This window comes from Chiloscyllium punctatum, chromosome 5 (assembly GCF_047496795.1).
Source record: "Chiloscyllium punctatum isolate Juve2018m chromosome 5, sChiPun1.3, whole genome shotgun sequence".
In the NCBI taxonomy this organism is placed as follows: domain Eukaryota; kingdom Metazoa; phylum Chordata; class Chondrichthyes; order Orectolobiformes; family Hemiscylliidae; genus Chiloscyllium; species Chiloscyllium punctatum.
The window spans coordinates 9704111-9731793 of NC_092743.1; the positions used below are offsets into that span (position 1 = coordinate 9704111).

The 27683-nt window shown below is 42.1% G+C and overlaps 1 protein-coding gene across 3 annotated transcripts in view; it reads left to right on the forward strand.

The window, feature by feature from the left end:
• Positions 1-27683, forward strand: part of LOC140476875 (uncharacterized) — a 30432-nt gene extending 2749 nt beyond the window's left edge. The window contains exons 1-4 of one of the 3 annotated variants that reach the window (XM_072569748.1): positions 12826-12853; positions 18067-18357; positions 21568-21681; positions 26578-27683. In XM_072569748.1, the coding sequence (XP_072425849.1) occupies positions 12841-12853; positions 18067-18357; positions 21568-21681; positions 26578-26594 (435 nt within the window). In that variant the 5' untranslated portion in view covers positions 12826-12840 and the 3' untranslated portion in view covers positions 26595-27683. Of the gene's footprint in view, positions 1-12825; positions 12854-18066; positions 18358-21567; positions 21682-26577 lie in introns of those variants that run through there. The other 2 variants (XM_072569746.1, XM_072569747.1) reach the window with 2 other exon arrangements.

Here is a 27683-nt window from a genome sequence, read left to right on the forward strand (position 1 = left end):
ACATCCAGATCTTTCTTGAACCCTTTCAAGTTTCACAACATCTTTCTGGTAGGAAGGAGACCAGGATTGCATGCAATATTCCAACAGTGGCCTAACCAATGTCCTGTACAGCGCAACATGACCTCTCAACTCCTGTACTCAATACTGTGACCAATAAAGGAAAGCATACCAAACGCCTTCTTCACTATCCTATCTACCTGCAACTCCACTTTCAAGGAGCTATGAACCTGCACTCCAAGGTCTCTTTGTTCAGCAACACTCCCTAGGACCTTACCATTAAAAGTATAATTCCTGCTCAGATTTTCTTTCCCAAAATGCAGCATCTCACATTCATCTAAATTAAAGTCCACCTCTCAGCCCATTGGCCCATCTGATCAAGATGCTGTTATAGTCTAAGGTAACATTCTTTGCTGTCCACTACACCTCCAATTTTGGTGTCATCTGCAAACTTACTAACTATACATCTTATGTTCACATCCAAATCATTTATATAAATGATGAAAAGTAGTGGATCCAGCACCGATCCTTGTGGCACTCCACTGGTCACAGGCCTCCAGACTAAAAAACAACTCTCCACCACCACCTTCGAGCCAGTTCTGTGTCCAAATGGCTAGTTCTCCCTGTAATCCATGGGATCTAACCAGTGTCCAGTGGGGAACCTTGTCGAATGCCTTACTGAAGTCCGTATGGATCACATTTACCGCTGTGTCCTCATCAATCCTCTTTGTTACTTCTTCCTGTCTTCATTTTAATTTTTTTCAACAGAACTGATGTGATCACAAGCATTTCATTTCAGTCAATGTCTGCACATTCTCTGGATGTAATTCTTTCCGTATCTCCCCAAAACAAACACACACACAGAGACAAACTCATTAAATTTTCTACTGAACACAGAAAAAAAAAACTCAGGGCCTTCTCCCAGTCACTTGGACTATTTTTAAGCTGCTGGTATGGATCTTTTCATTTGAACTGAGTCTGTTTCTGTCCTCTTGACCTCTCCATCTGTCCCCTCCTCTCTCTCTCTCCGGATCTTAGCTCAAGAAGTGCTTTTGCTATGATTGTGACAGGTAGCTTGTCTAGACTTAAATCACAAGATTTAATGGAAATGGTGTGCTGACCTGTTGCTTAAAAAATGAGTTTCTGATCCCTAAAAAGAAAAGTCCCCTTCACGGAATTGAAAACCAAAAACCTCTTCAGCTCTACTTTAGAACTAAAGTTCCCCAATAATAGCATATTATCAATCATAATTACACATAAATACCTAAAGGGAAAGAATCAGGGATCAAAATGGGAGTGTTAAATGGAACAAAAGATAATGAAAACTAAAATGACTTTCAAAAACATGTCCCATCCTCACCTTGTAATAAAATATGAGTACAAACAATTACCAAACTTCATTTACACCTTCTTTGTATTGTAAAATTTTAACAGTGGCAGAGCTGAGTTCCAGCATCTGCAGTTCTTTGGATTGTTTTTGGTTTGATGGTAAATGAGTCTGTGACTGACTGTAATCAGCAAATATTTTCCCAACAGCCCAGCAATTGCAGCATTTGTTGTAGAAAATTGCAAAAGCCTTAATGAAACAGTTCCCAGATTCTATGTGTTAGAATAGACATCAATTTGGAGTAAGAAGTATATTACAGCAACTCCAAAGACATTAAAATACCACCTGTCCCACAGATGTGACTAGTTATAATCAATGTTTTTATCTAGAGTTAGGTACGTTTAACATAGCAGAGCCAGGCCTTTCAGTCCCACTGGTCTATCCCAGTGTTTATGCTCTCCACAAGTCACTTAAACACACCCCATTAACATATTAAAGTCATACAGTCATACAGCACAGAAACAGACCATTCAGTTCCACTTGTCCATGCTGACCAAGTTCCCCAAACTAATCTAGTCCTACTTGCCATCGTTTGGCCCTATCCCTCTCAACCTTTCCTCTTCGTGTACCCATCCAAATGCCCTTTAAATGTTTTTCCCTCTTTTTCTCCATGTACTTACCTCACTTCCTCTCAAATGCATGTATCCTATTTTCCTCAGCTGTGGCCTGTGTCAGTGAGTTCCATCTTCTTGCCACATTCCAAATCAAGACGCCTTGTTTTGGACTCCACCACAATATCATTGGCTCTTTGTTGAAATGTAGGAAACACAGCAGCCAATTTGCCCACTGCAAAATTACACAATAACCCGTGTGATAAGGACCAGACAATTCGTTTTGAGTGATGCTGTTTAAAGATTAAATAGGCCAGGGCACTGGGGAGATTCCCAACTCATTTTTCTGATAGTGCCGTAAGATCTCAGTGTGGGAAACAAGCTCAAATGAACAGTTCATGTCCTTCTAATACAAATGGAAAGGAACATCCCATCACTTGTCAGTAACAAAATGATATAAAGGAGTATCACCTGCATTTATAACCTGCTCTCCCCAATGCTCAGTTTGCATTCTACCAGATCCACTCTGTTCCAGGTTTAATTACAGTTTTGGTCTAAACTCGGACAAAAGAGCAAAAATTGCAGAGTTGAGGAGAGAGGAGGATTGATTGTTTGAGTACGTGGCTGAAGAACAGATGTCAGATTTCTGAGGCATTGGGATCAGTTCTGGCGAAGTAAGGACCAGTACCAGCTGCACAGGTTACATCTGAACAGGACTAGATCTCATACTCTCATAGGGAGATTTGCTAGTGGTGTTGGATTTGTTTAAACTAACTTGTCAGGGGAATGGGAACCAGTGACATACCCCCAACTGGAAGAAAGTGAAACTGGTAACAGGAAGTAGCAAAGCTGTCGGGAGATTAAAAGACAGGAATAAACAAAGTCGAACATCGAGTCTGCCTTGAATGCAGAATGGTATTAAAAGTCTAAGGGCACCCCACCTGAATACAAATATCATTCATGACAATATTGCTGATCTAAAGGAACAAGTAAAGATAATTTGTTATGATGCAATTTATAATACACAGGTGACAAGGATTGGGAAAGGAATATTCAATGATATTTCTTGTGTATAGGTTAGGTGAATTGGCCATGCTAAATTGCCCATAGGGTTTAGGTGCATTAGTCAGGGGAAATGTAGAGAAATAAAGGAATGGTCCAGGGTGTGTTACTCTTCGGAAGGTTGGTGTGGACATGCTGGGCCGAAGGGCCTGTTTCCACACTGTAGGGATTTCATGTATTTAAGTATTCAAGTAAAGACAGAAAAGGAGGAAAAGCTGGTGGGGGTGCACTGATAATGTGACACGGTCTAAGTTCATTAGGATGGAGGATCTCAAACTGGAAAAACAATATGTGGCATCTGTTTCAGTGGAACTAGAAAACAACAAGACATTGCTTAGAGTTATTTAGAAGTTATAAAATAGTGTGGGACATAGTATAAACCAGGAGATGAGGGAAGCTGGTAGTATGAGCAATACAGTAATCCCTTCTGCCCCCTTGACCACAACCTCACCTCCCATCATCAAACCATCATCTCCCAGACCATCCACAACCTCATCTCCTCAGGGGATCTCCCATCCACAGCCTTGAACCTCATAGTCATGCAACCTTGCACTGCCCGGTTCTACCTCTTACCCAAAATTCACAAACCTGACCATCCTGGTTGACATGTTGTCTCTGCCTGCTCCTGCCCCACTGAACTTATCCCTGGATACCTTGACACCATCCTGTCCCCCTTGGTCCAGGAACTCCCCACCTAAGTTCGGGATACCTCCTCCAGAACTTTCATTTCCCTGGCCCCCAATGCCTCATTTTGACCATGGACACCTAGTCCCTGTACACATCCATCCGCCATGATGAAGGCCTCCAAGGCCACCATTTCTTCCTCTCATGCCATCCCAACCAGCACCTTTCCACTGACACTCTCATTCGATTGGCTGAACTGATCCTCACCCTCAACAATTTCTCCTTCGAATCCTTTCACTTTCTCCAGACCAAAGGGGTAGCCATGGGCATGCGCGTGGGCCCCAGCTATGCCTGCCTGTTCATCAGGTACATGGAACAATCTATGTTCTGCATTTACACCGGCACCATTCCCCAGCTTTTCCTCTGCTACATCAGTGACTGTTTTGGCGCAACCTCGTGCTCCCACAAGGAGGTTGAACAGTTCATCAACTTCACTAACACCTTCTACCCCAACCTCAAGTTCACCTGAACCATCTTGAACACTCCTTCCCCTTCCTGGACCTCTCCACTCCATTTCCGGCGACCAACTCAACACGGACATCTACTACAAACCCACCAATTCCCACAGCTACTAGGAATACACCTCCTCCCACCCTGCCTTGTGTAAAAACGCTGTATACTAATTTGGATTTAGTATTATGTGATGAAAAAAGGATTTATTAATAAGCTTATTGTGGAAGAACTTTTAGGGATGAGTGACCACAATCTGATGGCAATTTACCTTAAGTTATAAAGTGATGTAATTCATTTTGAAGTAAATGTATTGAAAAGAAGGGAAATTATGAAAGCCCAAAGCACAAATTAACTAAGTTAAATTGGCAAAATACATTTAACAGGCATGACTCTTATGTCGACAATGCCTTTAAAGAACTATTACATAGAGTCACAGAGTCGTACAGCATGGAAACAGACCCTTCGGTCTAACCATAATCCCAAACTGAACTAGTCCTACCTGCCTGTTCCTGGCCCATATCCCTCCAAACTTTTCCTGTTCATGTACTTATCTAAATGTCTTTTAATGTTCTAATTGTGTTCACATCCACCATTTCGTTGGCAAGTTTGTTCCATACATGAATCATTCTCTGTAATATTTGCCCCTCATGTCTTTGTTAAATCTCTCTCCTCTCACCTTAAAACTGTGCCCCTTAGTCTTGAAATCTCCCATTCTAGGGAAAAGACAACTACTGTTAACTCTATCTATAGCCGTCATTATTTTATAAACTTCTATCAGGTTGTCTCTCAACCAGTGAAAAGAGAAAAGAAAATCCCAGCCCATCCAGCTTTTTTTTCTAACTCAAACCTTCCATACCCTGCAACATCCTGGAAAATCCCTTCTGAACCCTCTCTAGCTTCATAACATCCTCATAACATCCTTGAAGTTTGCAAAAATTGAAAAAAAAATCAGTCAACTGTCACTGAATAGGAAGTTTAGATTTGTATAAGATTACAAAGTAGCAGAAATCATAATGAGGATTGGGAAACTTTTAGAATAAAACAATTGAAGACCAAGAAACTAATAAGGAATGGGAGCATAGAAGCCAACCCACAATATAGCAGAAACATAAAAATGGACTGTAAAAGCTTCTGTGGCTGAGTAAAAAGGAAATATTCACAAAAATTGAATGTGTGTCCTTTAAAGACCAAGTCAGGAGAATTTATAACAGGGAATAGGGAAAAAGCAGAGAAATTTAACTATTAGTTTGTGTTTGTTTTCACTGAGGATGGTACCAGAAATCCCCCAGAATGAGAGATCCAGGTGACCAAGAAGAAGGACGAGTGGAAGGAAATTAGTATTAATGGGAAAATTATACTGGAGAAATCAATAGGGCTGAAAGTGGATAATTTCTCAAGACCTAATAGTCTACATCCCAGAATGGTGAAGGAAGTGGACACAGATTGTTGATGCTTTGGTTATTATCTTCCAGAATGACCCAGATTCTGGAAAGATTCCTGCAGATTGAAAGCTAATAAATGCCCCCTCCCATTTGAAAAAGGAGCAAGGGAAAACCACAGGGAGTTACAGACCCATCAGCCTTGCAGAAGTAGGAGGGAAAATGCTAGAAGCTATCATAAAGGATGCAATAAGTGAACACTTGGATAAAGTATTAAATGCATTTGCTATTGTTCTGGCCATTTGCAATTTTCCCTACTGCATATTGCTTCCTCAATTGTACTCTAACCAGAACAGAATATCAGAGAACAACAGAGCACACAGCGAGGGGCAGTTAGCATTAGAATATAGAACAATAATTTAATAGATGGAGTTGAAATAAGGAAAAAAGTGAAAATATTCTTAAGAAGGTTTACAGTGCATTTTTGTGGAAGAGTCAGATTCATAGTCACATGGCATGGAAACAGTCTCTTCAGTCCAATCGGTCCATGCTGAACTTAATCCCAAACTAAACTCTCCCATCTGCCTGCTCTTGGCCCATATACCTCCAAACCTTTCCTATTTATGTATCCATCCAAATGTCTTTTAAAAGTTGAAATATACCCACATCCATCAGTTCCTCAGGAAGCTGCTTCCACACATGAACCACCCTCTGTATAAAGAGCTTGGCCTTCATATCTTTTTTATATTTCTCTCCTCTTACCTTTGCCCCTAGTCTTGAAAATTGGCAAATTGCAAGCACAGATGCCCATGTATGGAATTGTGATGCTGTGGTGAGAGCAAAGACATGTTAATTTGTTGAAGTTGGAATGAGGGAGAAAGTAATAAAACTTAAATCTGGTTTATTGTGCCTGGATGTGAATCCACAGGAGAGAGTAAATAAGGTTGGGGAGTTACATACGCACTTCATCAGGGTGGAAACATCAGGCTGCAATAACTAAGGAGGAGCAGTACTCGGAATTCAATATTGCTGGGTACAAAGAGTTCAAGAAAGATAAGCAAGAAAGATAAAAAGAGGAGGGCTGGTTGTTTTAGTTAGTATGTCTCTTGAAATGCTAGAGGACAAGAATGTCCCAGAGGATCAACCAACAAAGTTTATTATGCCTGGGTGAGGGAACAAAAGTGTACAATTCCATTGCTTTGAGTAGTTTTTAGGCTACCAACCAGTGGGAAGTATGTTGACAAACTAATCTGGAAGGGAATTACAGAGAAATGCACACTATCTGATGTGGTAATAATGGGGGCTTCAATTGTCTAAACACAGACTGGGTTAGTGTAAAGGGAAGAGAGGGAGAGCATTCTGAGATTGCGTTCAGGAAAACTTTCCAGAGCAGAATGCCCAGTGAGAAAGGGGGAACTGTTGGGCCTATTTTTTTTTGGGAATGAGGTGGGCCACTGAATGAAGATTTAGGGGACAGTGATCATTGTATCGTAAGGTTTGGGTGGCAAAAAAATGCAACAAAGTACGAAGAATAGGAATGAATAAATGGGCCAGAGCTGACTTCAGTGGGGCAAGAACAGGGCTGGTCCAGATCAACTGGATTCAAATGTGGGAAGGAAATGCTGAACTAAGGGCTACCTTCGAAGAGGGGATGGTTCTGACGAAATAAAAGTATATCCTTTCAAAAATGAACAGTAGGGCAAACAAATGTAGAGCTCCCTAGATGAGAAAAAGAGATGGAAATTAAGATAAAGAAGGAAAAGTGCACTTAATATCTAATTCATTTATGGAATGTAGGCATTGCTGGCTGAGCCAGCATTTATTGCCCAGGCCTAGTTGCCCTGGAGAAGCTGGTGGTGAGCTACCTTCATGAAGCAAAACATTCTATTTAATGATGACAATCTCCAACAAGAGAAAATCTAATCATTGCCCCTTAACAATGAATGGTATAACCATTACTACCAACATCCTTGGTGCTACCATGGACCAGAAACTCAACTGTACTGGTTATATATGTATGGTTGTTACAAGAGCAGGTCAGAGGCTCAGAATACTTCAGTTTGTAACTCATTTCCTGACTGTCCACCACCTACAAGACACAAGTCAGGAATGTGATGAAACATTCCCCACTTGCCTGGATGGGTACCACTTCCACTTTCCATCCAGGAAAAAGCAGCTCTCTCGACTGTCGCTACAAACAACCACTCCCTCCACCACCAACACTCATTGCTAGCAGTGTGTACCATCTACATTATTCACTGCAGAAATTTACCAAAACTCCTCAGACAGCACTTTCCAAATCCATGACCGCTTCCATCTAAAAGGACATGGGCAGCAAATACATGGGAACACCATCACCTGCAAGTTCCCCTCAAAGATATTTTCCATCCTGATCTGGAAATATATGGCCGTTCCTTCGGTGTTGTTGAGTCAACATCCTGGAAATCCCTCCCTAATGGGATTATGTGCCTCCTCACCATCTTCTCCAGAGCAACTAGGGATGGACAATAAATTCTGGCTCCGATACTAAATGGGTATTTTGCATCAGTATTTACTGTGGGAAAGATATAGACTGCATAGGTTGTAGGGAAATAGATGGTGACATCTTGCAAAACGTCCAGGTTACAGAGGAGGAAGTGCTGAAATGGGTAAAGGTGGATAAATCCCCAGGACCTGATCAGGTGTACCCGAGAACTCTGTGGGAAGCTAGAGAAGTGATTGCTGGGCCTCTTGCTGAGATATTTGTATCATCGATAGTCACAGGTGAGGTACCAGAAGACTGGAGGTTTGGCAAATGTGGTGCCACTGTTTAAGAAGGGTGGTAAGGACAAGCCAGGGAACTACAGACTAGTGAGCCTGACCTCAGTGGTGGGCAAGTTGCTGGAGGGAATCCTGAGGGACAGGATGTACATGTATTTGGAAAGGCGAGGACTGATTAGGGATAGTCAACATGGCTTTGTGCATGGGAAATCATGTCTCACAAACTTGATTGAATTTTTTGAAGAAGTAACAAAGAAGATTGATGAGGTAGATGTAATCTATATTGACTTCAGTAAGGCGTTCAACAAGGTTCCCCGTGGGAGACTGATTAACAAAGTTAGATCTCATGGAATACAGGGAGAACTGTATTCCATGAGATACAGAACTGGCTCAAAGGTAGAAGACAGAGGGTGGTGGCGGATGGTTGTTTTTCAGACTGGAGGCCTGTGACCAGTGGAGTGCCACAAGGATTGGTGCTGGGTCCTCTACTTTTTGTCATTTACATAAATGATTTGGATGTGAGCATAAGAGGTAGAGTTAGTAAGTTTGCAGATGACACCAAAATTGGAGATGTAGTGGACAGTGAAGAGGGTTACCTCAGATTACAACAGGATCTTGACCAGATGGGCCAATGGGCTGAGAAGTGGCAGATGGAGTTTAATTCAGATAAATGTGAGGTGCTACATTTTGGGAAAACAAATCTAAGCAGGAATTATACACTTAATGGTAAGGTCCTTGGGAGTGTTGCTGAACAAAGAGACCTTGGAGTGCAGGTTCATAGCTCCTTGAAAGTGGAGTCACAGGTAGATAGGATAGTAAAGAAGGCGTTTGGTATGCTTTCTTTTATTGATCAGAGTATTGAGTACAGGAGTTGGGAGGTCATGTTGCAGCTGTACAGGACATTGCTTAGGCCACTGTTGGAATATTGCGTGCAATTCTGGTCTCCTTCCTATCGGAAAGATGTTGTGAAACTTGAAAGGGTTCAGAAAAGATTTACAGGGATGTTGCCAGGGTTGGAGAATTTGAGCTATAGGGAGAGGCTGAACAGGCTGGGGCTGTTATCCCTGGAGCATCGGAGGCTGAGGGTTGACCTTATAGAGGTTTACAAAATTATGAGGGGCATGGATAGAATAAATAGGCAAAGTCTTTTCCCTGGGGTCGGGGAGTCCAGAACGAGAGGGCATAGGTTTAAGGTGAGAGGAGAAAGATATAAAAGAGACCTAAGGGGCAACATTTTCACACAGAGGGTGGTACGCGTATGGAATGAGCTGCCAGAGGATGTGGTGGAGGCTGGTACAATTGCAACATTTAAGAGGCATTTGGATGGGTATATGAATAGGAAGGGTTTGGAGGGATATGGGCCGGGTGCTGGCAGGTGGGAATAGACTGGGTTGGGATATCTGGTCAGCATGGACAGGTTGGACCGAAGGGTCTGTTTCCATGCTGTACATCTCTATGACTCTATAAGAGCAAGAAGATTGTGCTGAACCTATAGAAGACACATGTTAGACCTCAGCTGGAGTACTACGTACAGTTCCGGGCTCCACACATTATCGGGAAACTGTGAAAAATCAGAGAGAGTGCAAAAGGAATTTATGAAGTTTGTTCCAGGGATGAGAAAATTCGGTCGTGGGAATGATTGGAGAAGTTCAGATGTTTTCCATGGAGAGGAAAAGACTAAGAGGAGGGATTGACAGAAGTTTTTCAAATTGTGAGGTGACTGGATAGAGCTTACAGAGAGAAACTCATAAAGGAATTAAGAACCAGAAGGCATAGATTGAATGTAATACTGTAGCTTTTAGTGATTCATCCATGAGGACCCCTCAATCCCTCTGTGCTGCAGCTATCTGCAGCTTTTCTCCATTTAATGACCGTTATTCTTCCTGCCACATAACCTCACATCTCCCCACACCAAATTCCATCTGTCATGTTTTCACCCATTTTTATGACAATTGATAGTTTAATGGCACCATTATTGAGCCGAGCTTTCAATTCCAGATTTCATGATTAACTCAGTGTAAGTTCCTGCCACTGCACTGTTGGAATATAAACCCACGTCTCTGCTGGGACTTAAACCAATGTCCTCTGAACGATCTGTCCAATGACATTATCATGACGCCATGTCTCCTCCCAATGTTCGATTTAGATTTAGATTTTATTGTTACATGTACTCAAGTACAGGAGTACAGTGAAGAGTGTTTAATGTCACCACACGTGGCACCATCTTAGGTATCAAGCTACCTCTGTACAACAAAAACCCAGGTACAAAGTAGTAAGAGAAATGGGATTTAAAATGTTAAGCATTAGCTAATAGAATAAGTAGAAAAATAAAGAAATAAAGTAATAGTTAACATTAAAATTTTTCATAATTAAAGCAGGAAAATAAAGACTCTTCCTCAGAACATGATAGGAAAGCCCCTGTCATGTTTGCCAGTTTACCCAGTTCAGAGGCAGTCTCCCAGATTAACAATAGCCCAGCTTTCCCTTTTACAGGTAATTTCCTGCACATTTCAGTATTTAATACAAACATTGGAACTGTTCCCCTCAGTTCAATGGGTCACCCAATCCTTCAGCTGCCTGTCATCTGAATTCTTATTTCTTTATATCTCGAAGAACCTCGTTTTGTCAAATAGTTACTTTTAAACACTGAAGACAGACTGTTGACACATTTGTGACCTTTGTGGCCTGTTTCAGCCAAAGTAAAGAAGATCTGATTTCACCACACAGATCTGCAAATAGTTTGTGTTACAGGATGAATTATTTAGGTTTACTTCCTTCTCAATGGATTATCATCATTTCATGTGGAACCTCTGACTCTCTGTAAACAAAACAGATGACTATTCATCTTTTGGTCATGATGACAGCAGTGGCTGAGCCCACTGCACAACAACCACATTACATTTATGTAGCATTTTTTTTAAAGCATAGGAAAACATCCCAAGGTTTTTCACAGGAGTCATTTGTCAGGCAAAATCTGATACCGAGCAACAGAAGGAGATATTGGGGCTGCTGAGCTAAAGCTTTACCAAAGAGCTAGAATGTCTTAAAGGGGAAAGAGATAGTGAGTCAGAGAAAATTCCAGAAACGATCACCAATGCTGGAGTGTTAAAGTCAGTGGGTGTGAAAGAGGCACAATCTTTACAAAATGTGGAAACACTGGATTAAGGACAAAGTGCCAGTGAAATTTGGCAGATCTGGCAGTGTCGTTTCAGGGCTGTGACATAATGTCAGAAATGGGAAAAATTAGAGACAAACCCGTTCTCATGGAGACTGGGTTTTCCATATTGGCATGTAAATCAGCAGCTACCTCTACTTCGGGTCTGTTTTTGGTGGCCGTGCTGCATGGGTGGATCTGATCTGGTGGGGATGAGTCCTAACTCTGTGGACTTGTGTGGGTAGTGAGGGTACCCAAATGGGGATGTGGTGGCCTAGTATTATCATCACTGTTAATCCAGAGACCCAGGTAACTTTCTGGGGCCTGAGTTCAAATCCTGCCATGGCAAATGGTGGAATTTGAATTCAATAAAAAAAGTCTGGAATTAAGAGTCTAATGATGACCATGAATCATTGCCAATTGTTGGAAAAATCCACCTGGTTCACCAATGCCCTCTTGGGAAGGAAACTGAGGAGTTCTTGACACCAACCAGCTGTGCTGAGCTGTTTCAGGGGACAAAAGCTGACCCATAAGAACTCAATGCAACACCAACCAGCACCTTATGACTCAAGAAGGTCATTAGTGTTTGAATAATGGGCTTCAAATGTTTGGATTGCACAAGTGAAACTGTATACTTAGCACCCAGAAGCCTTTTTTTATTCATTCAGAGGACGTGAGTGTTTCTGCCTGGGCCAATATTAATTGCCCAGAAGGCGGTTAAGAGTCAATCACATTACTCTGGGTCTGGAGTCACATGTATGCCAGACTGGGTAAGAACAGCAGTTTCCTTCCCTAAAAACTATTGATTTTCACCATTAAATTCGATTACAGATTTATTTTTTTAATCCTAATTCAAATTCCAGCATTTCCATGGAAGGATTTGAATTCTGGATTCATAGTCTCACAACAATACCACTAAGAGCATCATCTCTCCTGTGTGGTGCGAGCTATACCAAAGTATGCAGTGGAAGGGCACCCAACTTGAAGACACAGACCTGAATTCAGAATCAAAACTCTGAAAAAGAATCATACCAGACTGGAAATATTAACTCTTTCTCTCTGCACAGACCCTGCCAGTCCTGCTGAGTTTCTCCAGAAATTTCCCTTTTTGCGTATTTCAAAATCACCACTCTGCTGGTGTGAGGAAGTTCAAATCTTCAGCCTGCTGCTTTCCAATAGGAAGGGATTTATAATCTGAGCAAAAGACTCCTGAATGATTGTGTCAGGTTACCTAGAGTGTGTGTCAGAAACCTGGAGAGTTTGATTGCACTGTACCGCAAATTAAATACCTGCATTTTTGTAGCACCTCTCATGATCTCAGAAGATTCTGTTACATGGGAATTGAATCCACAGATGGACCAAAGATCACGGGACAGGAATTCTTTATTCAACTGATATCAGCTCATTAAAAGCATGAAGGCCAAATGTAGGTAAAACACAGAAGACATAGAATTATGTCTGTGGTTTGTATCTGGTCAAGAAATGCTTTGTCTGGCTGGTCCTTCTCCCCATGGAGCCTCCTCCCCTCCAAAGACTGCCTTTCACCCCAGAGAGGGTCCATTCAACTTCTCCAGCTACATTCCCTCACTATTGCCACCTGCTGCTGGAGATTTCCTTACAATTCCAAAGCACCGTGTCATCAGAGAATCATACAATCATAGAGATGTACAGCACGGAAACATACCCTTCGGTCCAACTCATCCATGCCTAACAGATGTCCTAAATTAATCTAGTCCCTTATGCCAGCATTTGGCCCATATTCCTCTAAACCCTTCCCATTCATGTACACACCCAGATGCATTGTAAATGTTGTGATTGTACCAGCCTCCACCACTTCCTCTGGCAGCTCATTCCATACAAGCTCCACCCTCTGTGTGAAATTTTTACCCCTTAGGACCCTTTTAAATTTTTCACCTCTCACCTTAAACATTTATAAGCCTTCTTGGGCTCCCCCTCCATGAGGAAAATACCTTGTCTATTTACCCTACCCATGCCCCTCTTGATTTTATAAACCTCCATAAGGTCATTCCTCCAGAGAAAATAGCCCCAGCCTATTCAGCCTCTCCTTATAGCTCAAACCCTCCAACCCTGGCAATATGCTTATAAATCTTTTCTGAACCCTTTCAAGTTTCACAACATCCTTCCTAAAGCAGGGAGATCAGAATTGATCACAGTATTCTAAAAGTGGCCTCACCAATGTCCTGTACAGCTATAACATGACCTCCCAACCCTGTACTCAATGCACTGACTAATAAAAGCAAGCAAACAAATGTCTTCTTTACTATCCGATCTACCTGTGACTCCACTTTCAAGGAACTATGAATCTGCACTCCAAGGTCTCTTGGTTCAGCAACACAAATCCATCTGCCACTCCTCAGCCCATTGGCCCATCTGATCAAAATCCCAATGTACTCTGAGGTAACCTTCTTTACTGTCCACTACACCTCCAAATTTGGTGTCAGAATATTATGTGCAATTCTGGTCTCCTTCCTATCGGAAAGATGTTGTGAAACTTGAAAGGGTTCAGAAAAGGTTTACAAGAATGTTGCCAGGGTTGGAGGATCAGGCTGGGGCTGTTTTCCCTGGAGCGTTGGAGGCTGAGGGGTGACCTTATAGAGGTTTACAAAATTTTGAGGGGCATGGATAAGATAAATAGGCAAAGTCTTTTCCCTGGGGTCGGGGAGTCCAGAACTAGAGGGCATAGGTTTAGGGTGAGAGGGGAAAGATATAAAAGAGACATAAGGGGCAACTTTTTAACACAGAGGGTGGTACGGGTATGGAATAAGCTGCCAGAAGAAGTGGTGGAGGCTGGTACAATTGCAACATTTAAGAGGCATTTGGATGGGTATATGAAGAGGAAGGGTTTGGAGGGATATGGGCCGGGTGTTGGCAGGTGAGACTAGATTGAGTTGGGATATCTGGTCGGCATGGACGGGTTGGACTGAAGGGTCTGTTTCCATGCTGTATATCTCCATTACTCTATGACTCTATCTGCAAACTTACTAACCATACCTTCTATGTTCTCATCCAAATAACTTATACAAATGACAAAAAGTAGTGGACCTAGCACCGATCTTTGTGGCACACCACTGGTCACAGGCCTCCAATCTGAAAAGCAACCCTCCACCATCACTCTCTGTCTTCTACCTTTGAGGCAGTTCTATATCCAAATGGCTCATTCTCCTTTTATTCAGTTCACCACTTTATCTTGAGAACCTTTGTTGAACGCCTTACTGAAGTCCATATAGATCACGTCCACCACTCTGCCCTCATCAATCATCTTTATTATTTCTTCAAAAAAACTCAATCAAGTTCATGAGACACCATTTCACATGCACAAAGCCATGCTGACTATCCCTAATTAGTCTTTGCCTTTCCAAATACACGTAAATTTGTAAGTAATCTATTCTAAATCCTGTCCTTCAGGATTCCCCACAACAACTTGCCCACCACTGATGTCAGGGTCACCAGTCTATAATTCCCTGGCTTTTCCTTACCACTCTTCTTAAACAGTGGTGCCATGTTAGCCAACCTCCAGTCTTTTGGCACCTCACTTGCGACTACTGATGCCATAAATATCTTAGCAAGGGGCCCAGCAATCACTTCCCTAGCCTCCCACAGAGTTCTAGGGTACACCTGATCAGGTCCTGGAGATTTATCCACCTTTATGTGTTTTAAGACATCCAGCACCTCCTCCTCTGTGATATTCGTTTCAATAAAACAAAAATCGAAAGAACACTGGAAATCAGAAACAAAAAAGCTTCGCAGGTCTGGCAGCATCTATGGAGAGAAAAACATTTCGGATTCGGTGACTCTTCCTCAAAGGGGTCAATAAAATCAAGAAAGTGCTTTCCAAGTGTGGAGGAAATGGAACAGCCAACTTGTTTTCAGCAAACTCCCACAAACAATAAGGTGATAACAGAGCGGATAAACTTGTTTATAAGTCGTGTTGGTTAATTGGTAAGTTTTGGCCTCAAGACTTGTCCAGCTCACCCGCTCCTCCCGGAACAGTGGTTATAGGATCTTCGACATTCACCCGAATGGGCAGACGGGGTCTCAATTTAATGCTTCATCTGAAAGATAGCAATTCAATCTTGCAGTTCCATATTTTATAACTCTTAAAAAAGTGTGAAAGTCACACTTCCCACATTGTATTCTAACTGTCCACTCTTTGCTCACACTGCTAGCCTCAACACTACCTATCCCTGTACCTCCCTTTGTGTCACCTGCAAACTGAGCAACAGTGCCCTTAGTTGCTTCATCCAGATTGTTAATAAGTAACATGAATAGTTATGGTCCCAGCACAGACCCTGTGGAACTCCACTACTGAAAAAGACCCTTTTATACAGAATGTCAGCAGAATAGTTTTTTTCAGTCTGAAATAATGAAACACAGTTTTGTTTGCAGATTAGAAGCTATTATGTTTATGACTTCCATGCAGAACCATGTCAAATCAATAAATTTGCAAAGACGTGATTCTAACAAGATCAAGCAAGTGTGTTTAATAAATTAATACTGGTGGAGCCAAACTCTGCCCAACTGTTAAACAGGGGCTTAATTCTCACACTGGTATTGTTGTCAGTTAGGGAGTTTTCACTCTGTGTCAAGTTTTAATAACAATAGGATCCAGTGAAGTGCACACATGAAAAAAACCAGGAAGCAAAATTTAACATGACTAGCTTCAAAACAATTCTTACATTTCTGAAGCACTTTTGCTCACCACTGGATATCTCGAAGCTTTTATATGAAATGCTTTTGATGAGCAGTCACTCTTATAAGAAATGCAGTCAATATTCTGCATTTAAAAAAAACACCCATGTGACATTAACCAGATGCTCATAGAAAGTCATGCAGTACAGAAAAGGCCTTTTGGCCCATCAAATCAAAAGCACATACCTAACTATTCCAAGGTGAAAGTGAGGACTGCTGATGCTGGAGATCAGAGTCAAGATTAGAGTGGTGCTGGAAAAGCACAGCAGGTCAGGCAACATCTGAGGAACAGGAAAATCGATGTTTTGGAAAAAAGCTCTTCATCAGGAATTCTACCTATCAATGGTTAAAACACACAGGCTTCTTGGCCTGACCTTTCAGCTCAGCATCACCCTCTCTGTCCTGAGGAGTGCATATCCTTCTCTCCCATGGGTGCTCAGTTTTCTGTCAGTCATTCCACGTCCGTCCTGATTGGAACTGGATCATTGTTCTGTCAATCCAGCTGGATTTAACTCCTGGAGTTTGCTCCTTCACAACATTGCGGGCTTACGTACGCGCCCCCATGCTCGAGAAGGCAGCTCAGCACCACCTTCTCCAGGGCACTGAGGGAAGGACTACAAATATGAGGTTTATCGTCAACCTGCAACTTCTGAGAATGCATGCAAAGGAATTGAGTGACAGGTCACTGGTGACACTGAGCTTCAAGCTCATTCAATCTTCTTCCAGAGCTCTGATCAAAGTCAATATCATAAACGTAATACTGAGAGTTCGTTCAAAAACCAAAACACACAGCCCCATGTTGCTGATGTTGAATTTCATCATCTTACCCATGCCTTCTTCAGGACCAAATCCTCCTATTGCAGTATCTGCATACCACTCTCCACAGCCCTGAATATGTACCACTGATGTCAGTGAACAGACATGAGACTGACCACAGGGGGAGGGCAATACAGCAGATGGGAGCCTGGCATTGCCTGCCTGTTGCCAGGGCAAGTTACCAATGGTGGGAACCTTAGTGACACAATCACGTGCCAATTGAGCCACATGATGAATCAACTGAGGAAATGCAGTTGTTTCCTTACCTCTGAGCCAGGAGGCCCTCGTTCATGCCCCACAGTGGATTCTCAGAGGGGGCTCCTCTTTAATCTGTGCTGCATTGTTCGCAGAAATCTCCCAGTGACAACACCCACCCCTGAATCTGAGGGGCTGCAGCTTAATAAACAACGACCCTCCATTTCTACCCCACACCTAGACACTGCTCCAACTTCAACAAACGTTGTTATTTTTATTCATTTATAGAAGGTGGGCGTCACTTGCTAGGCCAGTGTTTATGGCACATTACTTGCTGAATGATAATCTCCAGCAATGAGTCATTGTTGAAATTCTCATGTGTGTGTTTGAATCCCAGTATGCCCCTCCCAAGTCTGGCTTCTTGTACAATCATCATCAAATGTCTTTGCTGCATCACTGGTGGCCATAACCTCAGCCAGTCCAGGTTTAAGCTCATGGATTCTCTCCCTAAACATCTCCAGCTCTTCATTTCTCTCTCTTTTCTTTTCAATGTTGATTATAGATACTTTCTAATCAATCTAGTTAACGATGTCATTATGCACCTCTGGAGCAAATGAGACGTGAACCTGGACCTCCTGTCTCAGAGGTTGGGACACAACCACTGCATCCCATGAGCCCCTCCATGCTCCTTATAACTTAGCACTCCAACCAATCCTTTAAGATCCTGTCTCTTTATGCAACTCCTGTCTATTATTACACCTGTTTGTAACGCTGTCCCACATTAAAGATGTTACATACTTGCTAGTTATTTTGTGGATAAAAACATAAAATTAATGAGTGTACAGTATTTTAGTCATTCAAAACTTATTGTTTTGTCTTTTCCCCTTGATGGGCGTTATGATCCATGGAATGAACCAGTAGCTCCAGATATAAATGGCCTGACTGCCAATGGAAATGAAACAATTCCAGATCAGTCCCAGCTACTGGAGGCTGAAGACTTTGACACTGTCCCTGCTGATGTTGTCACCAGTGAACCGAGCCCTTCAGAAGCTGTCGGGGATTTGGAGGTGGCTCCTGAGACTGGCCTCAGTCCAATGGCTGCAGAGCAAAAGCCAGAGATTCCCACAGATCCATTGGAAGTAACATCGCCTTCTGACACAGATGATATTGGAGAAGTTCAGCCCTCTGAGACAGAGGGACAGTCTGAAGGTAATAAACCCCGGTCCCTGTTGCGACAAGTCGTGATTTCAATGTGGTGGAACGCAAAAGGGTTGGCCAGCCTTGAAAGGAATAAAGTGAAAGCACGTAGAGTACCAGTTACACATAAAGTTACAAATGTGAGAAATGAAGCATTCATTCCAACTATCAGCATTTTCCGTGGTTAATGATTATTTTATGTTTTTTATTTGGTTCATGCTTGGCACATGAGCTTACTGATAAGGCAAGCATTTGTTGCCCATCCTTATTTCAGTGGCTCGTGAGACAATTTCAGCAGGTAATTGAGAAGGTAATCAAAATTCTGCGCCGCAGAAATTCACCAAAGATCCTTAAACAGCACCTTCCTAACCCACAACCACTTTCATCTAGAAGGACAAGGGCAGCAGATACATGGGAACACCACCTGCAGGTTCCTCTCCAAGCCACTCACCATCCTGACTTGGAAATGTATCGCTGTTCCTTCACTGTCACTGGGTCACAATCCTGGAATTCCCTCCCTCAACCCACAGCACATGGACTACAGCGGTTCAAGAAAGCAGCTTACCCCACCTTCTCAAGGGTGACTCGGGATCAATTAGAAATGTTGGTCTGGCCAGCAAAATCACACATCCCCGCATAATGACCAAAAGAATATAAGCCGCAATCGTACCGAATTGTGGAGCTGGCCTGATAGGCTGAATGACCTGATCCTGCCCCTTGAATAAACCTTTTACAATAACCTGACAGGTTTGTAATCATTTTGAGGAATATGTTGTTCCAGATTTATTGATTAACTGGATTAAGATCCCCCCCAGTTGTCAGGTGAGATTTTGAACTCATCATAGAATCATAGAATCCATATAGTGCAGCTCGGTGCCATTCAGCCTCTGAACAGCATTCCACCCCATCATCCCACATTTACCATAATTAACCCACATAGCTTGCACACTTTGGGGCAATTTCTCATGGCCAACCACCTAACTCACACATCTTTGGATTATGGGAGGAAATCAGAGCACCCGGACGAACTCCATGCAGACACGGGGAGAATGTGCAGACCCCACACAGTCACCCGAGGGTGGGATTGAACGTGGGTCTCTGGTGCTGGGAGGCAACAGTGCTAACCACTGAGCTGATGTACTGTGTCACGTGGGGGTGGCACGGTGGCTCAGTGGTTAGCACTGCTACCTCACCGCACTAGGGACCCGGCTTCAATTCCAGCTTCGGGTGATTGTCTGTGTTGAGTTTGCACATTCTCCCTGTGTCTGTGTGGGTTTCCTCCGGGTGCTCTGGTTTCCTCCCACAGTCCAAAGATGTGCAGGTCAGGTGAATTGGCCATGCTAAATTGCCTATAGTGTTCGGTGCATTAGTCAGAGGGAAATGGGTCTGGGTGGGTTACTCTTCGGAGAGTTGATGTGGATTGGTTGGGCCGAAGGGCCTGTTTCCACACTGTAGGGAATCTAATCCAATTCATCCCCAAGTCTGGATGAGTAGTAACCCCACTATGTTACATTCCAACCTTACAGTTTCAACTGGGAATACGTACTCAGGGATCAATGACAAAGTCTCCACAATTTTTGTTACACACAGATGAAATATGTAAATAGGCTAATAAATTGTATTTAAATTAGAAAGAACCCTGAAATCAAGTGCCCATCTGATGTACAAGTCATTATAAAAATTATGCATCAATGTACATGATCGCATGCGATCTAACCACACATAGTTAAAAAACACACAACACCAGGTTATAGTCCAACAGGTTTAATTGGAAGCACTAGCTTTCGGAGCGACGCTCCTTAATCAGGTAACACCAGTCCAACATCGGCATCTCCAAATCATAACCACACATAAATTGGCTGCCAGTTTACAAGCAACAGACTCAACTTCAAAAGAGGTTTATTGAGAAGGGACTAAATAAATACAAACTTTCTTTAATTTTCTTCCAACTATTTCCGTTACAATATTTGGGCAAATTTGGCCAGGTTCTACAATGTTAGCTCATTCCTTGAGAGCTATGATACAGTTGTTGACTCTCACACCTCTGTATCAAGTTCTGGGCTCAAATTTCACCTTAAAGTCTGAAGATCAAAAACAAGGCGACGCTCTCATCCAGTATTAAGGGAATGTCAAAGGTGCAATCTTATAGAAGATTTGTTTAACCAAACACAAGATTGGCATTTATTGGCTGGAATACAAGAGCGGGGATGTACTGCTGAGGCTGTACGAGGTTGTGGTTGGCCTGCATTTGGAATATGGTGAGTGGTTTTGGGCCCTGCATCTAAGGAAGGATGTGCTGGTTTTGGAGTGGCGGTCCAGAGGAGGTTTTCAAGAAAGATCATATGAGGAGTGGTTGAGTGCTCTGGGTCTGTACTCCAAGGAGTTTAGAAGGATGGGGGATTGTGGGGGTGGGGGAGCGGTGTGATCTCATTGAAACTTTCAGAAAACTGCGAGGTCTGGCTAGAGTGGACATGGAGAAGATGTTTCCACTAGTAAGAGATACTAAGACCTGTGGGCACACTCTCAGAGTGAAGGGAAGACACTTTAGAACTCAGATGAGGAGGAACTTCTTTAGCCAGAGGGTGGTAAATCCACAGAACTCATTGCTGCAGAAGGCTGTTGAGACCATGTCATTGAGTGTATTTAAGACAGAGGTTCTCGATTGGTAAGGGGATCAAGGGTTACGGAGAGAAACCAGGAGAATGGAGTTGAGAAACATATCAGCCTTGGTGGAGCAGAAATGATGGTCTGACTGGCCTAATATTGCTCCTATAGTCTTATGTTCTTGGTCTTCTCAAGTTTTATGCTCTTCTGAATGTAAAAATAAAATCCCATTGCTTGTTTCAAAGGGTCACGGGGGTGTCCTGACCTGTATCTATCACTCAGTTGTCACAATTGCCTCCCCTTGGCTGGATAAGTGCAGCTTCAATAAAACTCTCAAAGACCAACACCATCCAACACAAAATAGTCCCTTTGATCAGTACCTCATCCACCACCTTAAACACCACCAACGCACAGTGATTGAAGTGTGTTCTGTTTACCAGGTGAGCTGCAGCAACTGAGAAAGCCCCTGGGATTGGTCTGGTTCTGGACAATACTCGGGGTCGGCACCTTTCCATTCTTCAGAGAGAAGCTTTGGGAAGATCAGCCAGCTGTGAGATAAGCATGTGTCAGGTTGGTGCATGTGTAGTTTGACTCAGATTACATGGTTATTGTCTCCAGGTGAGACCGGAGAAAAGTTGGAAAGTGAGATAAATGTCGAGCCTGCATTTGAGGAGGTGGAGATAAAAGAAGAGGAAACAGAAGACACTGTGGCTACTGATGTGACAGAGATAAGTACGTTCAAAATGAAGTCATTACTGTTTATACTAATTACAAACTCATTTGTTTGTAACATATTCAAGAGGTCATTAGGTGATTATTTAAGTAGAAATAATTTGCACGAATGTGGGAAAAAGATAGGCAAATGGCACTAAGTCATTTTGTTCATTTAAGAGTTAGTATAGAGACGGGGGTAGAATGGTCTCCTTCTGCACCACAACTATTCTGTAATTCCAGAGCTTGTTATCCTTCAAGCAGATACTTGGAAAGGAGGAGACACGGCCGGGGGAAAGAGCAGGGGATAGAATAAACTGGATAGCTTTCTTGAAGAGCTGGCCCAGACACAATGGGCCAAATGTGCAGGGTGATCCTATAACTCTACTTTTAAGCAGATTAAACATTGGAGGCTGACAAACAGAACACACCATCCCTCTGGTGCTCTCTTCATCCTCATTGGTATTGATACGAACACTCTCTGCACCATCTCCCACTCAAATCCATCCTTCACAAGGACTTCAAAACCATTGTACCCTGTCCTTGGGTTAATTGATAACACAGCTCGCTACCTAGTCACCAGCTGTCCTGAGATTTACCTCATCCTTCTTCCTCAGTGGTGTCGTGCTCTGTGAACCTTAGTCCTTCAGCTGGTGTGTCTCTCAACAAAATAACTCTCTCAATTTTGTTACCCTTTAATCGATAGAATCAAATGGGAGATTCTTCATTGGTAACGACTGGCAGAAACCAAGATGAGGCTGAAAGGTTACAATCAGTTTGATACTAATGCTGGCTGGATTCTTAAAGGAGAGCATTTAGTTATTGGTGTGCTTTCTCATGTGTCTACATTTTGACTGGATTATCAGTTGAAGATACCAACAGATGAGTTAGGAATGGGAATAGGCCACTCAGCCCCAAGTCTGCTCTGCCAAGATCCTGGCTGATCTGATCACTCCATACTCCTGCCTGTTCCCCAATAATATTGCACTTCTTCCTTATCAAGGATATTCAAGGACTTCACCTAATCTACCTTTCTGGGCAAGGGAGTTCCAAAGACTCATAACCCCATATGAGAAAAAAATCTCATCATCTTAAATCAGCAATGCCTTATTTTGAAACAGTGTCCCTTGGTTCTGGACACTCTCACCATTGTCAGCATCCTTTCCAACTCTTACTGTCAACACCTCTCAGGATGTTTTAATCAAGCTTTGAGCCATAGGGAGATGCTGAATGGGCTACGGCTGTTTTCCATGGACTGTCAGAGGCTGAGGGGTGACCTTATAGAGGTTTATAAAATCACGAGGGGCATAGATAGAGTAAATAAACAAGGTTTTTTTGCCTCTGGGGTGGGGGAGTCCAAAAGTAGAGGGCATAGATTTAAGGTGAGAGGAAAAAATTTAAAAAGGGACCTAAGGGACAATTTTTTCATGCAGAGAGAAGTGTGTGTGTGGAATGTGCTGCCAGAGGAAGTGATGGAGGCCGGTACGGTTATAACATCTAAACAATATCTGGATGGGTACAAGAATAGGAAGGGTTTAGAAGGATATGGGCAAAATGCTGTCAAATGGGACTAGATTAATTTAGGATAGCTGATTGGCATGAACTGTAGGGTCTGTTTCTGTGCTGTATATCTCTATGAATCTATCACTCTAAGTTGTGTCTTTATAAACTCCAGCAGATACAAGCCTAACCTATCTAACCTTTCCTCATAAGATAACCTGCCCAAATGCAGGTATTAAGTCAAGTAAACCTTCTCTGAACTGCTTCCCATGTATTTACACTCTTCCTTAAATAAGGAGACCAATGTATAGTACTATAGGTATGGTCTCATCATTGCTCTATATAACTGAAGCATAAACTTCCTAACTTTGTGTTGATAACCATTACTATAAACAATAACATTTGATAAGGGACCACAAGTTAGACTACTTAATAAGGTAGGAGTCCATAGTTTGGAAGTGGTATATCGGCATGGATAGAAGACATAGAGTTGGGATAAAGGAGGCAGGAAAGTGGAGTTGAGAGTTATTAGATCAGCCATTATTTCATTGAATAGCAGAGCAGATGCAATAGTCTGAATGGCCTGCTTCCGCTCTTTCATCTTATGGTCTCTCCTTTTCATTTCCTGCCTGTAGCTGTTTCTGTATTTATTACTTGGATCCTTTATAGTGAAGACCAATGCAAAACACTCAATGAACTCATTTTCTACCGTCCTACTTCCCATTGTTTCCCCTGAATCATTTTCGATACACCAATGCTTACTTTAAAAGTTTTCTTTTTAGAAGGGCGGCACGGTGGTTAGCACTGCTGCCTCACAGCGCCAGAGACCCGGGTTCAATTCCTGCTTCGGGCAACTGTCTGTGTGGAGTTTGCACATTCTCCCCGTGTCTGCGTGGGTTTCCTCCGGGTGCTCCGGTTTCCTCCCACAGTCCAAAAACGTGCAGGTTAGGTGAATTGACCATGCTAAATTGCCTGTAGTGTTAGGTGATGGGGTAAATGTAGGGGAATGGGTCTGGATGGGTTGCTCTTCAGAGGGTCGGTGTGGATTTGTTGGGCTGAAGGGTCTGTTTCCAAACTGGAAGTAATCTAATCAAAATATCAACAGAAACTCACACTATATTTTTATACTTCTCGCTAGCTTTCTCTCATCCTAATTTTTCCCTCCAACTTTTTTCTAGTAATTCTTTGCTTTTTTTATATAAATTTTGTCCAATCCTTAGAGCTGCTGCCCACCATTGCATAATTGTACGCCTTTTCTTTAATTTTGATATGACCTTTAATTGTTTTTCATTCATTCTTTGCTGTAAAATCCCTCCTAGGCTCAGCCCCCAGCACCACCAGATTTATAACTCTTTGTGATAACTGGTACCTCGCCCATTCTATTTCTCGCACATCCCTGATTTTACTCACTTTGGCGCCTGACATTTTCTCCTGAAATTTCTCTAGGTCTGTACCCATCGCTGTTCTCTTTCAAGACTGTCCTCAAAACCTAGCTCTTTAACTCAGTTTTTGATCATCAGCATGAATATACTCTTAGCTAGCCCAGGCATGTTTGCTCCAGTGAAATACCCTGTGACATTTTATTACATTCCAGGTATTACGTGAACAGAAGTTGTTGCTCTTGCAGTCGCAAGAATTTCTTTAATTCAATTTTATTTAATACACACACCTGTATTCATGCCTACTCACCAAAAGATCTGAATGACTGTAATCTAATTCACTGCCACCAAAATCATCGCAATAATTCAACCAAATGATTAGTTATTGCAAATCATATTAAACATAGAAACATCAAAAATAGAACAAGGCCATTTGGCCCTTTGAGCCTGCTACATCATTCAATACAATCATAGCTGATCTCCAACTCAGTACCCTGTTCACTTTTGCCCCATATTCTTTAATCCCTTTAGCCCTAAGTGTATAGCTAACTGCTTCTTGCTTTTTATTGTGGGACATGTGTGTAACTGGCTTGGCCAGCATTTATTGCCCTTGAGAAGGCAGTGTTGAGCTGCTTTCTTGAATTGCTGCTTTCTTGAATTACTGCCGTCCATGTAGGTAGACAACGTTTTGGCCTTAACTGCTTTCTGTGGCAGGGAATTCCACTCTCTGTGTGAAGACAACTTTTCATCTCAATCTAAAATGGCCTATCCTGTATCCTTAGTCTGTAACCCCTTTGGTCATCGGGAACATCCTGTGTTTACTCTGTTAAAATTTTATAGCTTTCTGAGATTCTCTCCTTCCAAACTCCTGTGAATATAGTCCTAACCAATTCAGTTTCCCTTCATTTGGTAGTCCTGCCATCCCAGCAATCAGTCCGTGCTAAAATAGTCCAGCATTCCTTATCTTGAAGTACTTTCGAGTAGTCAATTTTTCTCTCAAAGCTAATCATAATACTGAATTTGTTTTCCCCCATCCCTGTACCCTCATAATTCCATTGACGGTGCTCCAAGATCTAGCCTCCTGTAATGCAGGTACCTTGCATTGCTATCACTTGAATCATTAACCTGAGGTGCTAAATATAACTTGTTGTTCCAGGAAACAGAAAAGAATCCACACTAATGCTGCACCAGGATTCCTTCTATCATCACCAAATGGCGAATCAATAAAAGCTGGTTTCCATTGTCAACAACTAATTTACTTCCATTTTATCAAAACAACTAGTTGATCAGGGAGGTTATTAACTTTGTTTTATACCTAATCTCCTGAAATCAAAAAAACTGGACATGGTAAAAAATATGCCTTAGTTTTAGAACAAAGAATAGTACAGGCCCTTCAGCCCTCGATGTCGTGCTGACCTTTTATCTTACTCTGAGATCAGACTAACCGACATACACTTCATTTGACTACCTTCCATGTGCCTATTCAAGAGTTGCTTAAATGTCTCTAACATCTCTGACTCTACTACCACAGCGGGCAGTGCATTCCACACACCACCACTCTCTGCGTAAAGAACCTACCTGACATCTCCCCTAAACATGCCTTCAATTCCTTAAAATTATGCCCCCTCGTGATAGACATTTCCACTTAGGGAAAAAGTCTCTGGCTATCCATTCTATCTGTGCCTCTCATCATCTTATACACCTCTGTCAAGTCACCTCTCTTCCTTCTTCGATCCATTGAGAAAAGCCCTAGCTCCCTCAACCTTTCTTCATAAAACATGCCCTCATAAAACAGTCCGGGCAGCATCCTGTTAAATCTCTTCTGCACCCTCTCAAAGCTTCCAGATTTTCCCTCATATCACATAGATATGTGGTGTGTGTATATATCTATCTTGCCCTAAAATTACTTTTGCATTTGGTGGACAGTATAAAGAAGATTTATTGATTTTAATTGACTATTTAACTGTAATAAATTAATAGTTTGCTTCTTGGTCATGTGCAAATTAAAATCATTCTCTTTTTCTCTCTTGATTAATAGAAAGTAAAGAAGATTAAACCTCAGCTATTCCAGTTTTGGAAGACATATTTCTGCTCACCTGGAACCTGTACTGTTGCTTTCTATCATACAATTTACTGTCCTCAACAAGAATCCAAGAGGTGTCAGCAATTCTGCAGAATAGACAAGTGTTCATTCTGGGGTTTTGACACAAATCACTTGCCAAGCCATAGCCATGCAATCCATTTGACTGAATAACTTGATGTGATAATGATATCCGTTGACTGCCCACTAATGTCACAACAAATGAGAGATAGTAATCAAATCATGCTTGGGAGCTGGTTTGCTTCATTACAGATATACTAACTTTTAGGTCCAAAGAATTTGGAATGTGGCACTCTATGTAATGGCAAACCTGGGACTTTAACCTGCAGGTGGAAGAATTTAATGCAGGTGTTTATTCACAATACAAAAGCCGGCAATACAGATGAAGCAAAATAGGACACAATAGTGTCGCACAATGACCTTGTAATGTATAGAAGTGCAACAATCTGGACAGTATTTTGTGTACTAGTACAGTAAGCATAATTAGAGATTTAATTTTTCTTGCTAATACTGCACAAGTACACGTTCACAACTTCACATAGAACCATGTACCGTGCATCTTTTCTGTTGGGAGGTGGGGCTGAAGGAGTATTGTTCGCAGGACTGGCACTGCCTGGTAGTTGAGCAGGTTCAGTAAAGTGTTTCACCAAAGTTGTCTTTTCATTAGGCAATGCAATGTCATATACTCCCACATACACAATTATGTTAGGGAATAAGATAAGAATTTTATAAATTATTAGATTTACATCAACAATAATGAGTTCTTGTGTTTACATTTATGAATACATTCCTATTCTAGCACAGAAGATGCTGGTAAGGATATCATTTAAACACAGATTAACAAAACTTTTTGTAAGGCAAGGGGTGAAAGATTGATCAAAGATACAAATCAGCCATAATCCCAGTGAATAATGAACTAGGTTTAAACAGCTAAAAGGAATAGGAGAAAGCCAATACTTAAAGAAATTGGATGACATCACAAACTTCCTTGAAATGGTTTGTATTTTGTTTTATTGTGTAAATGCTGCAAGATATGAAATAAA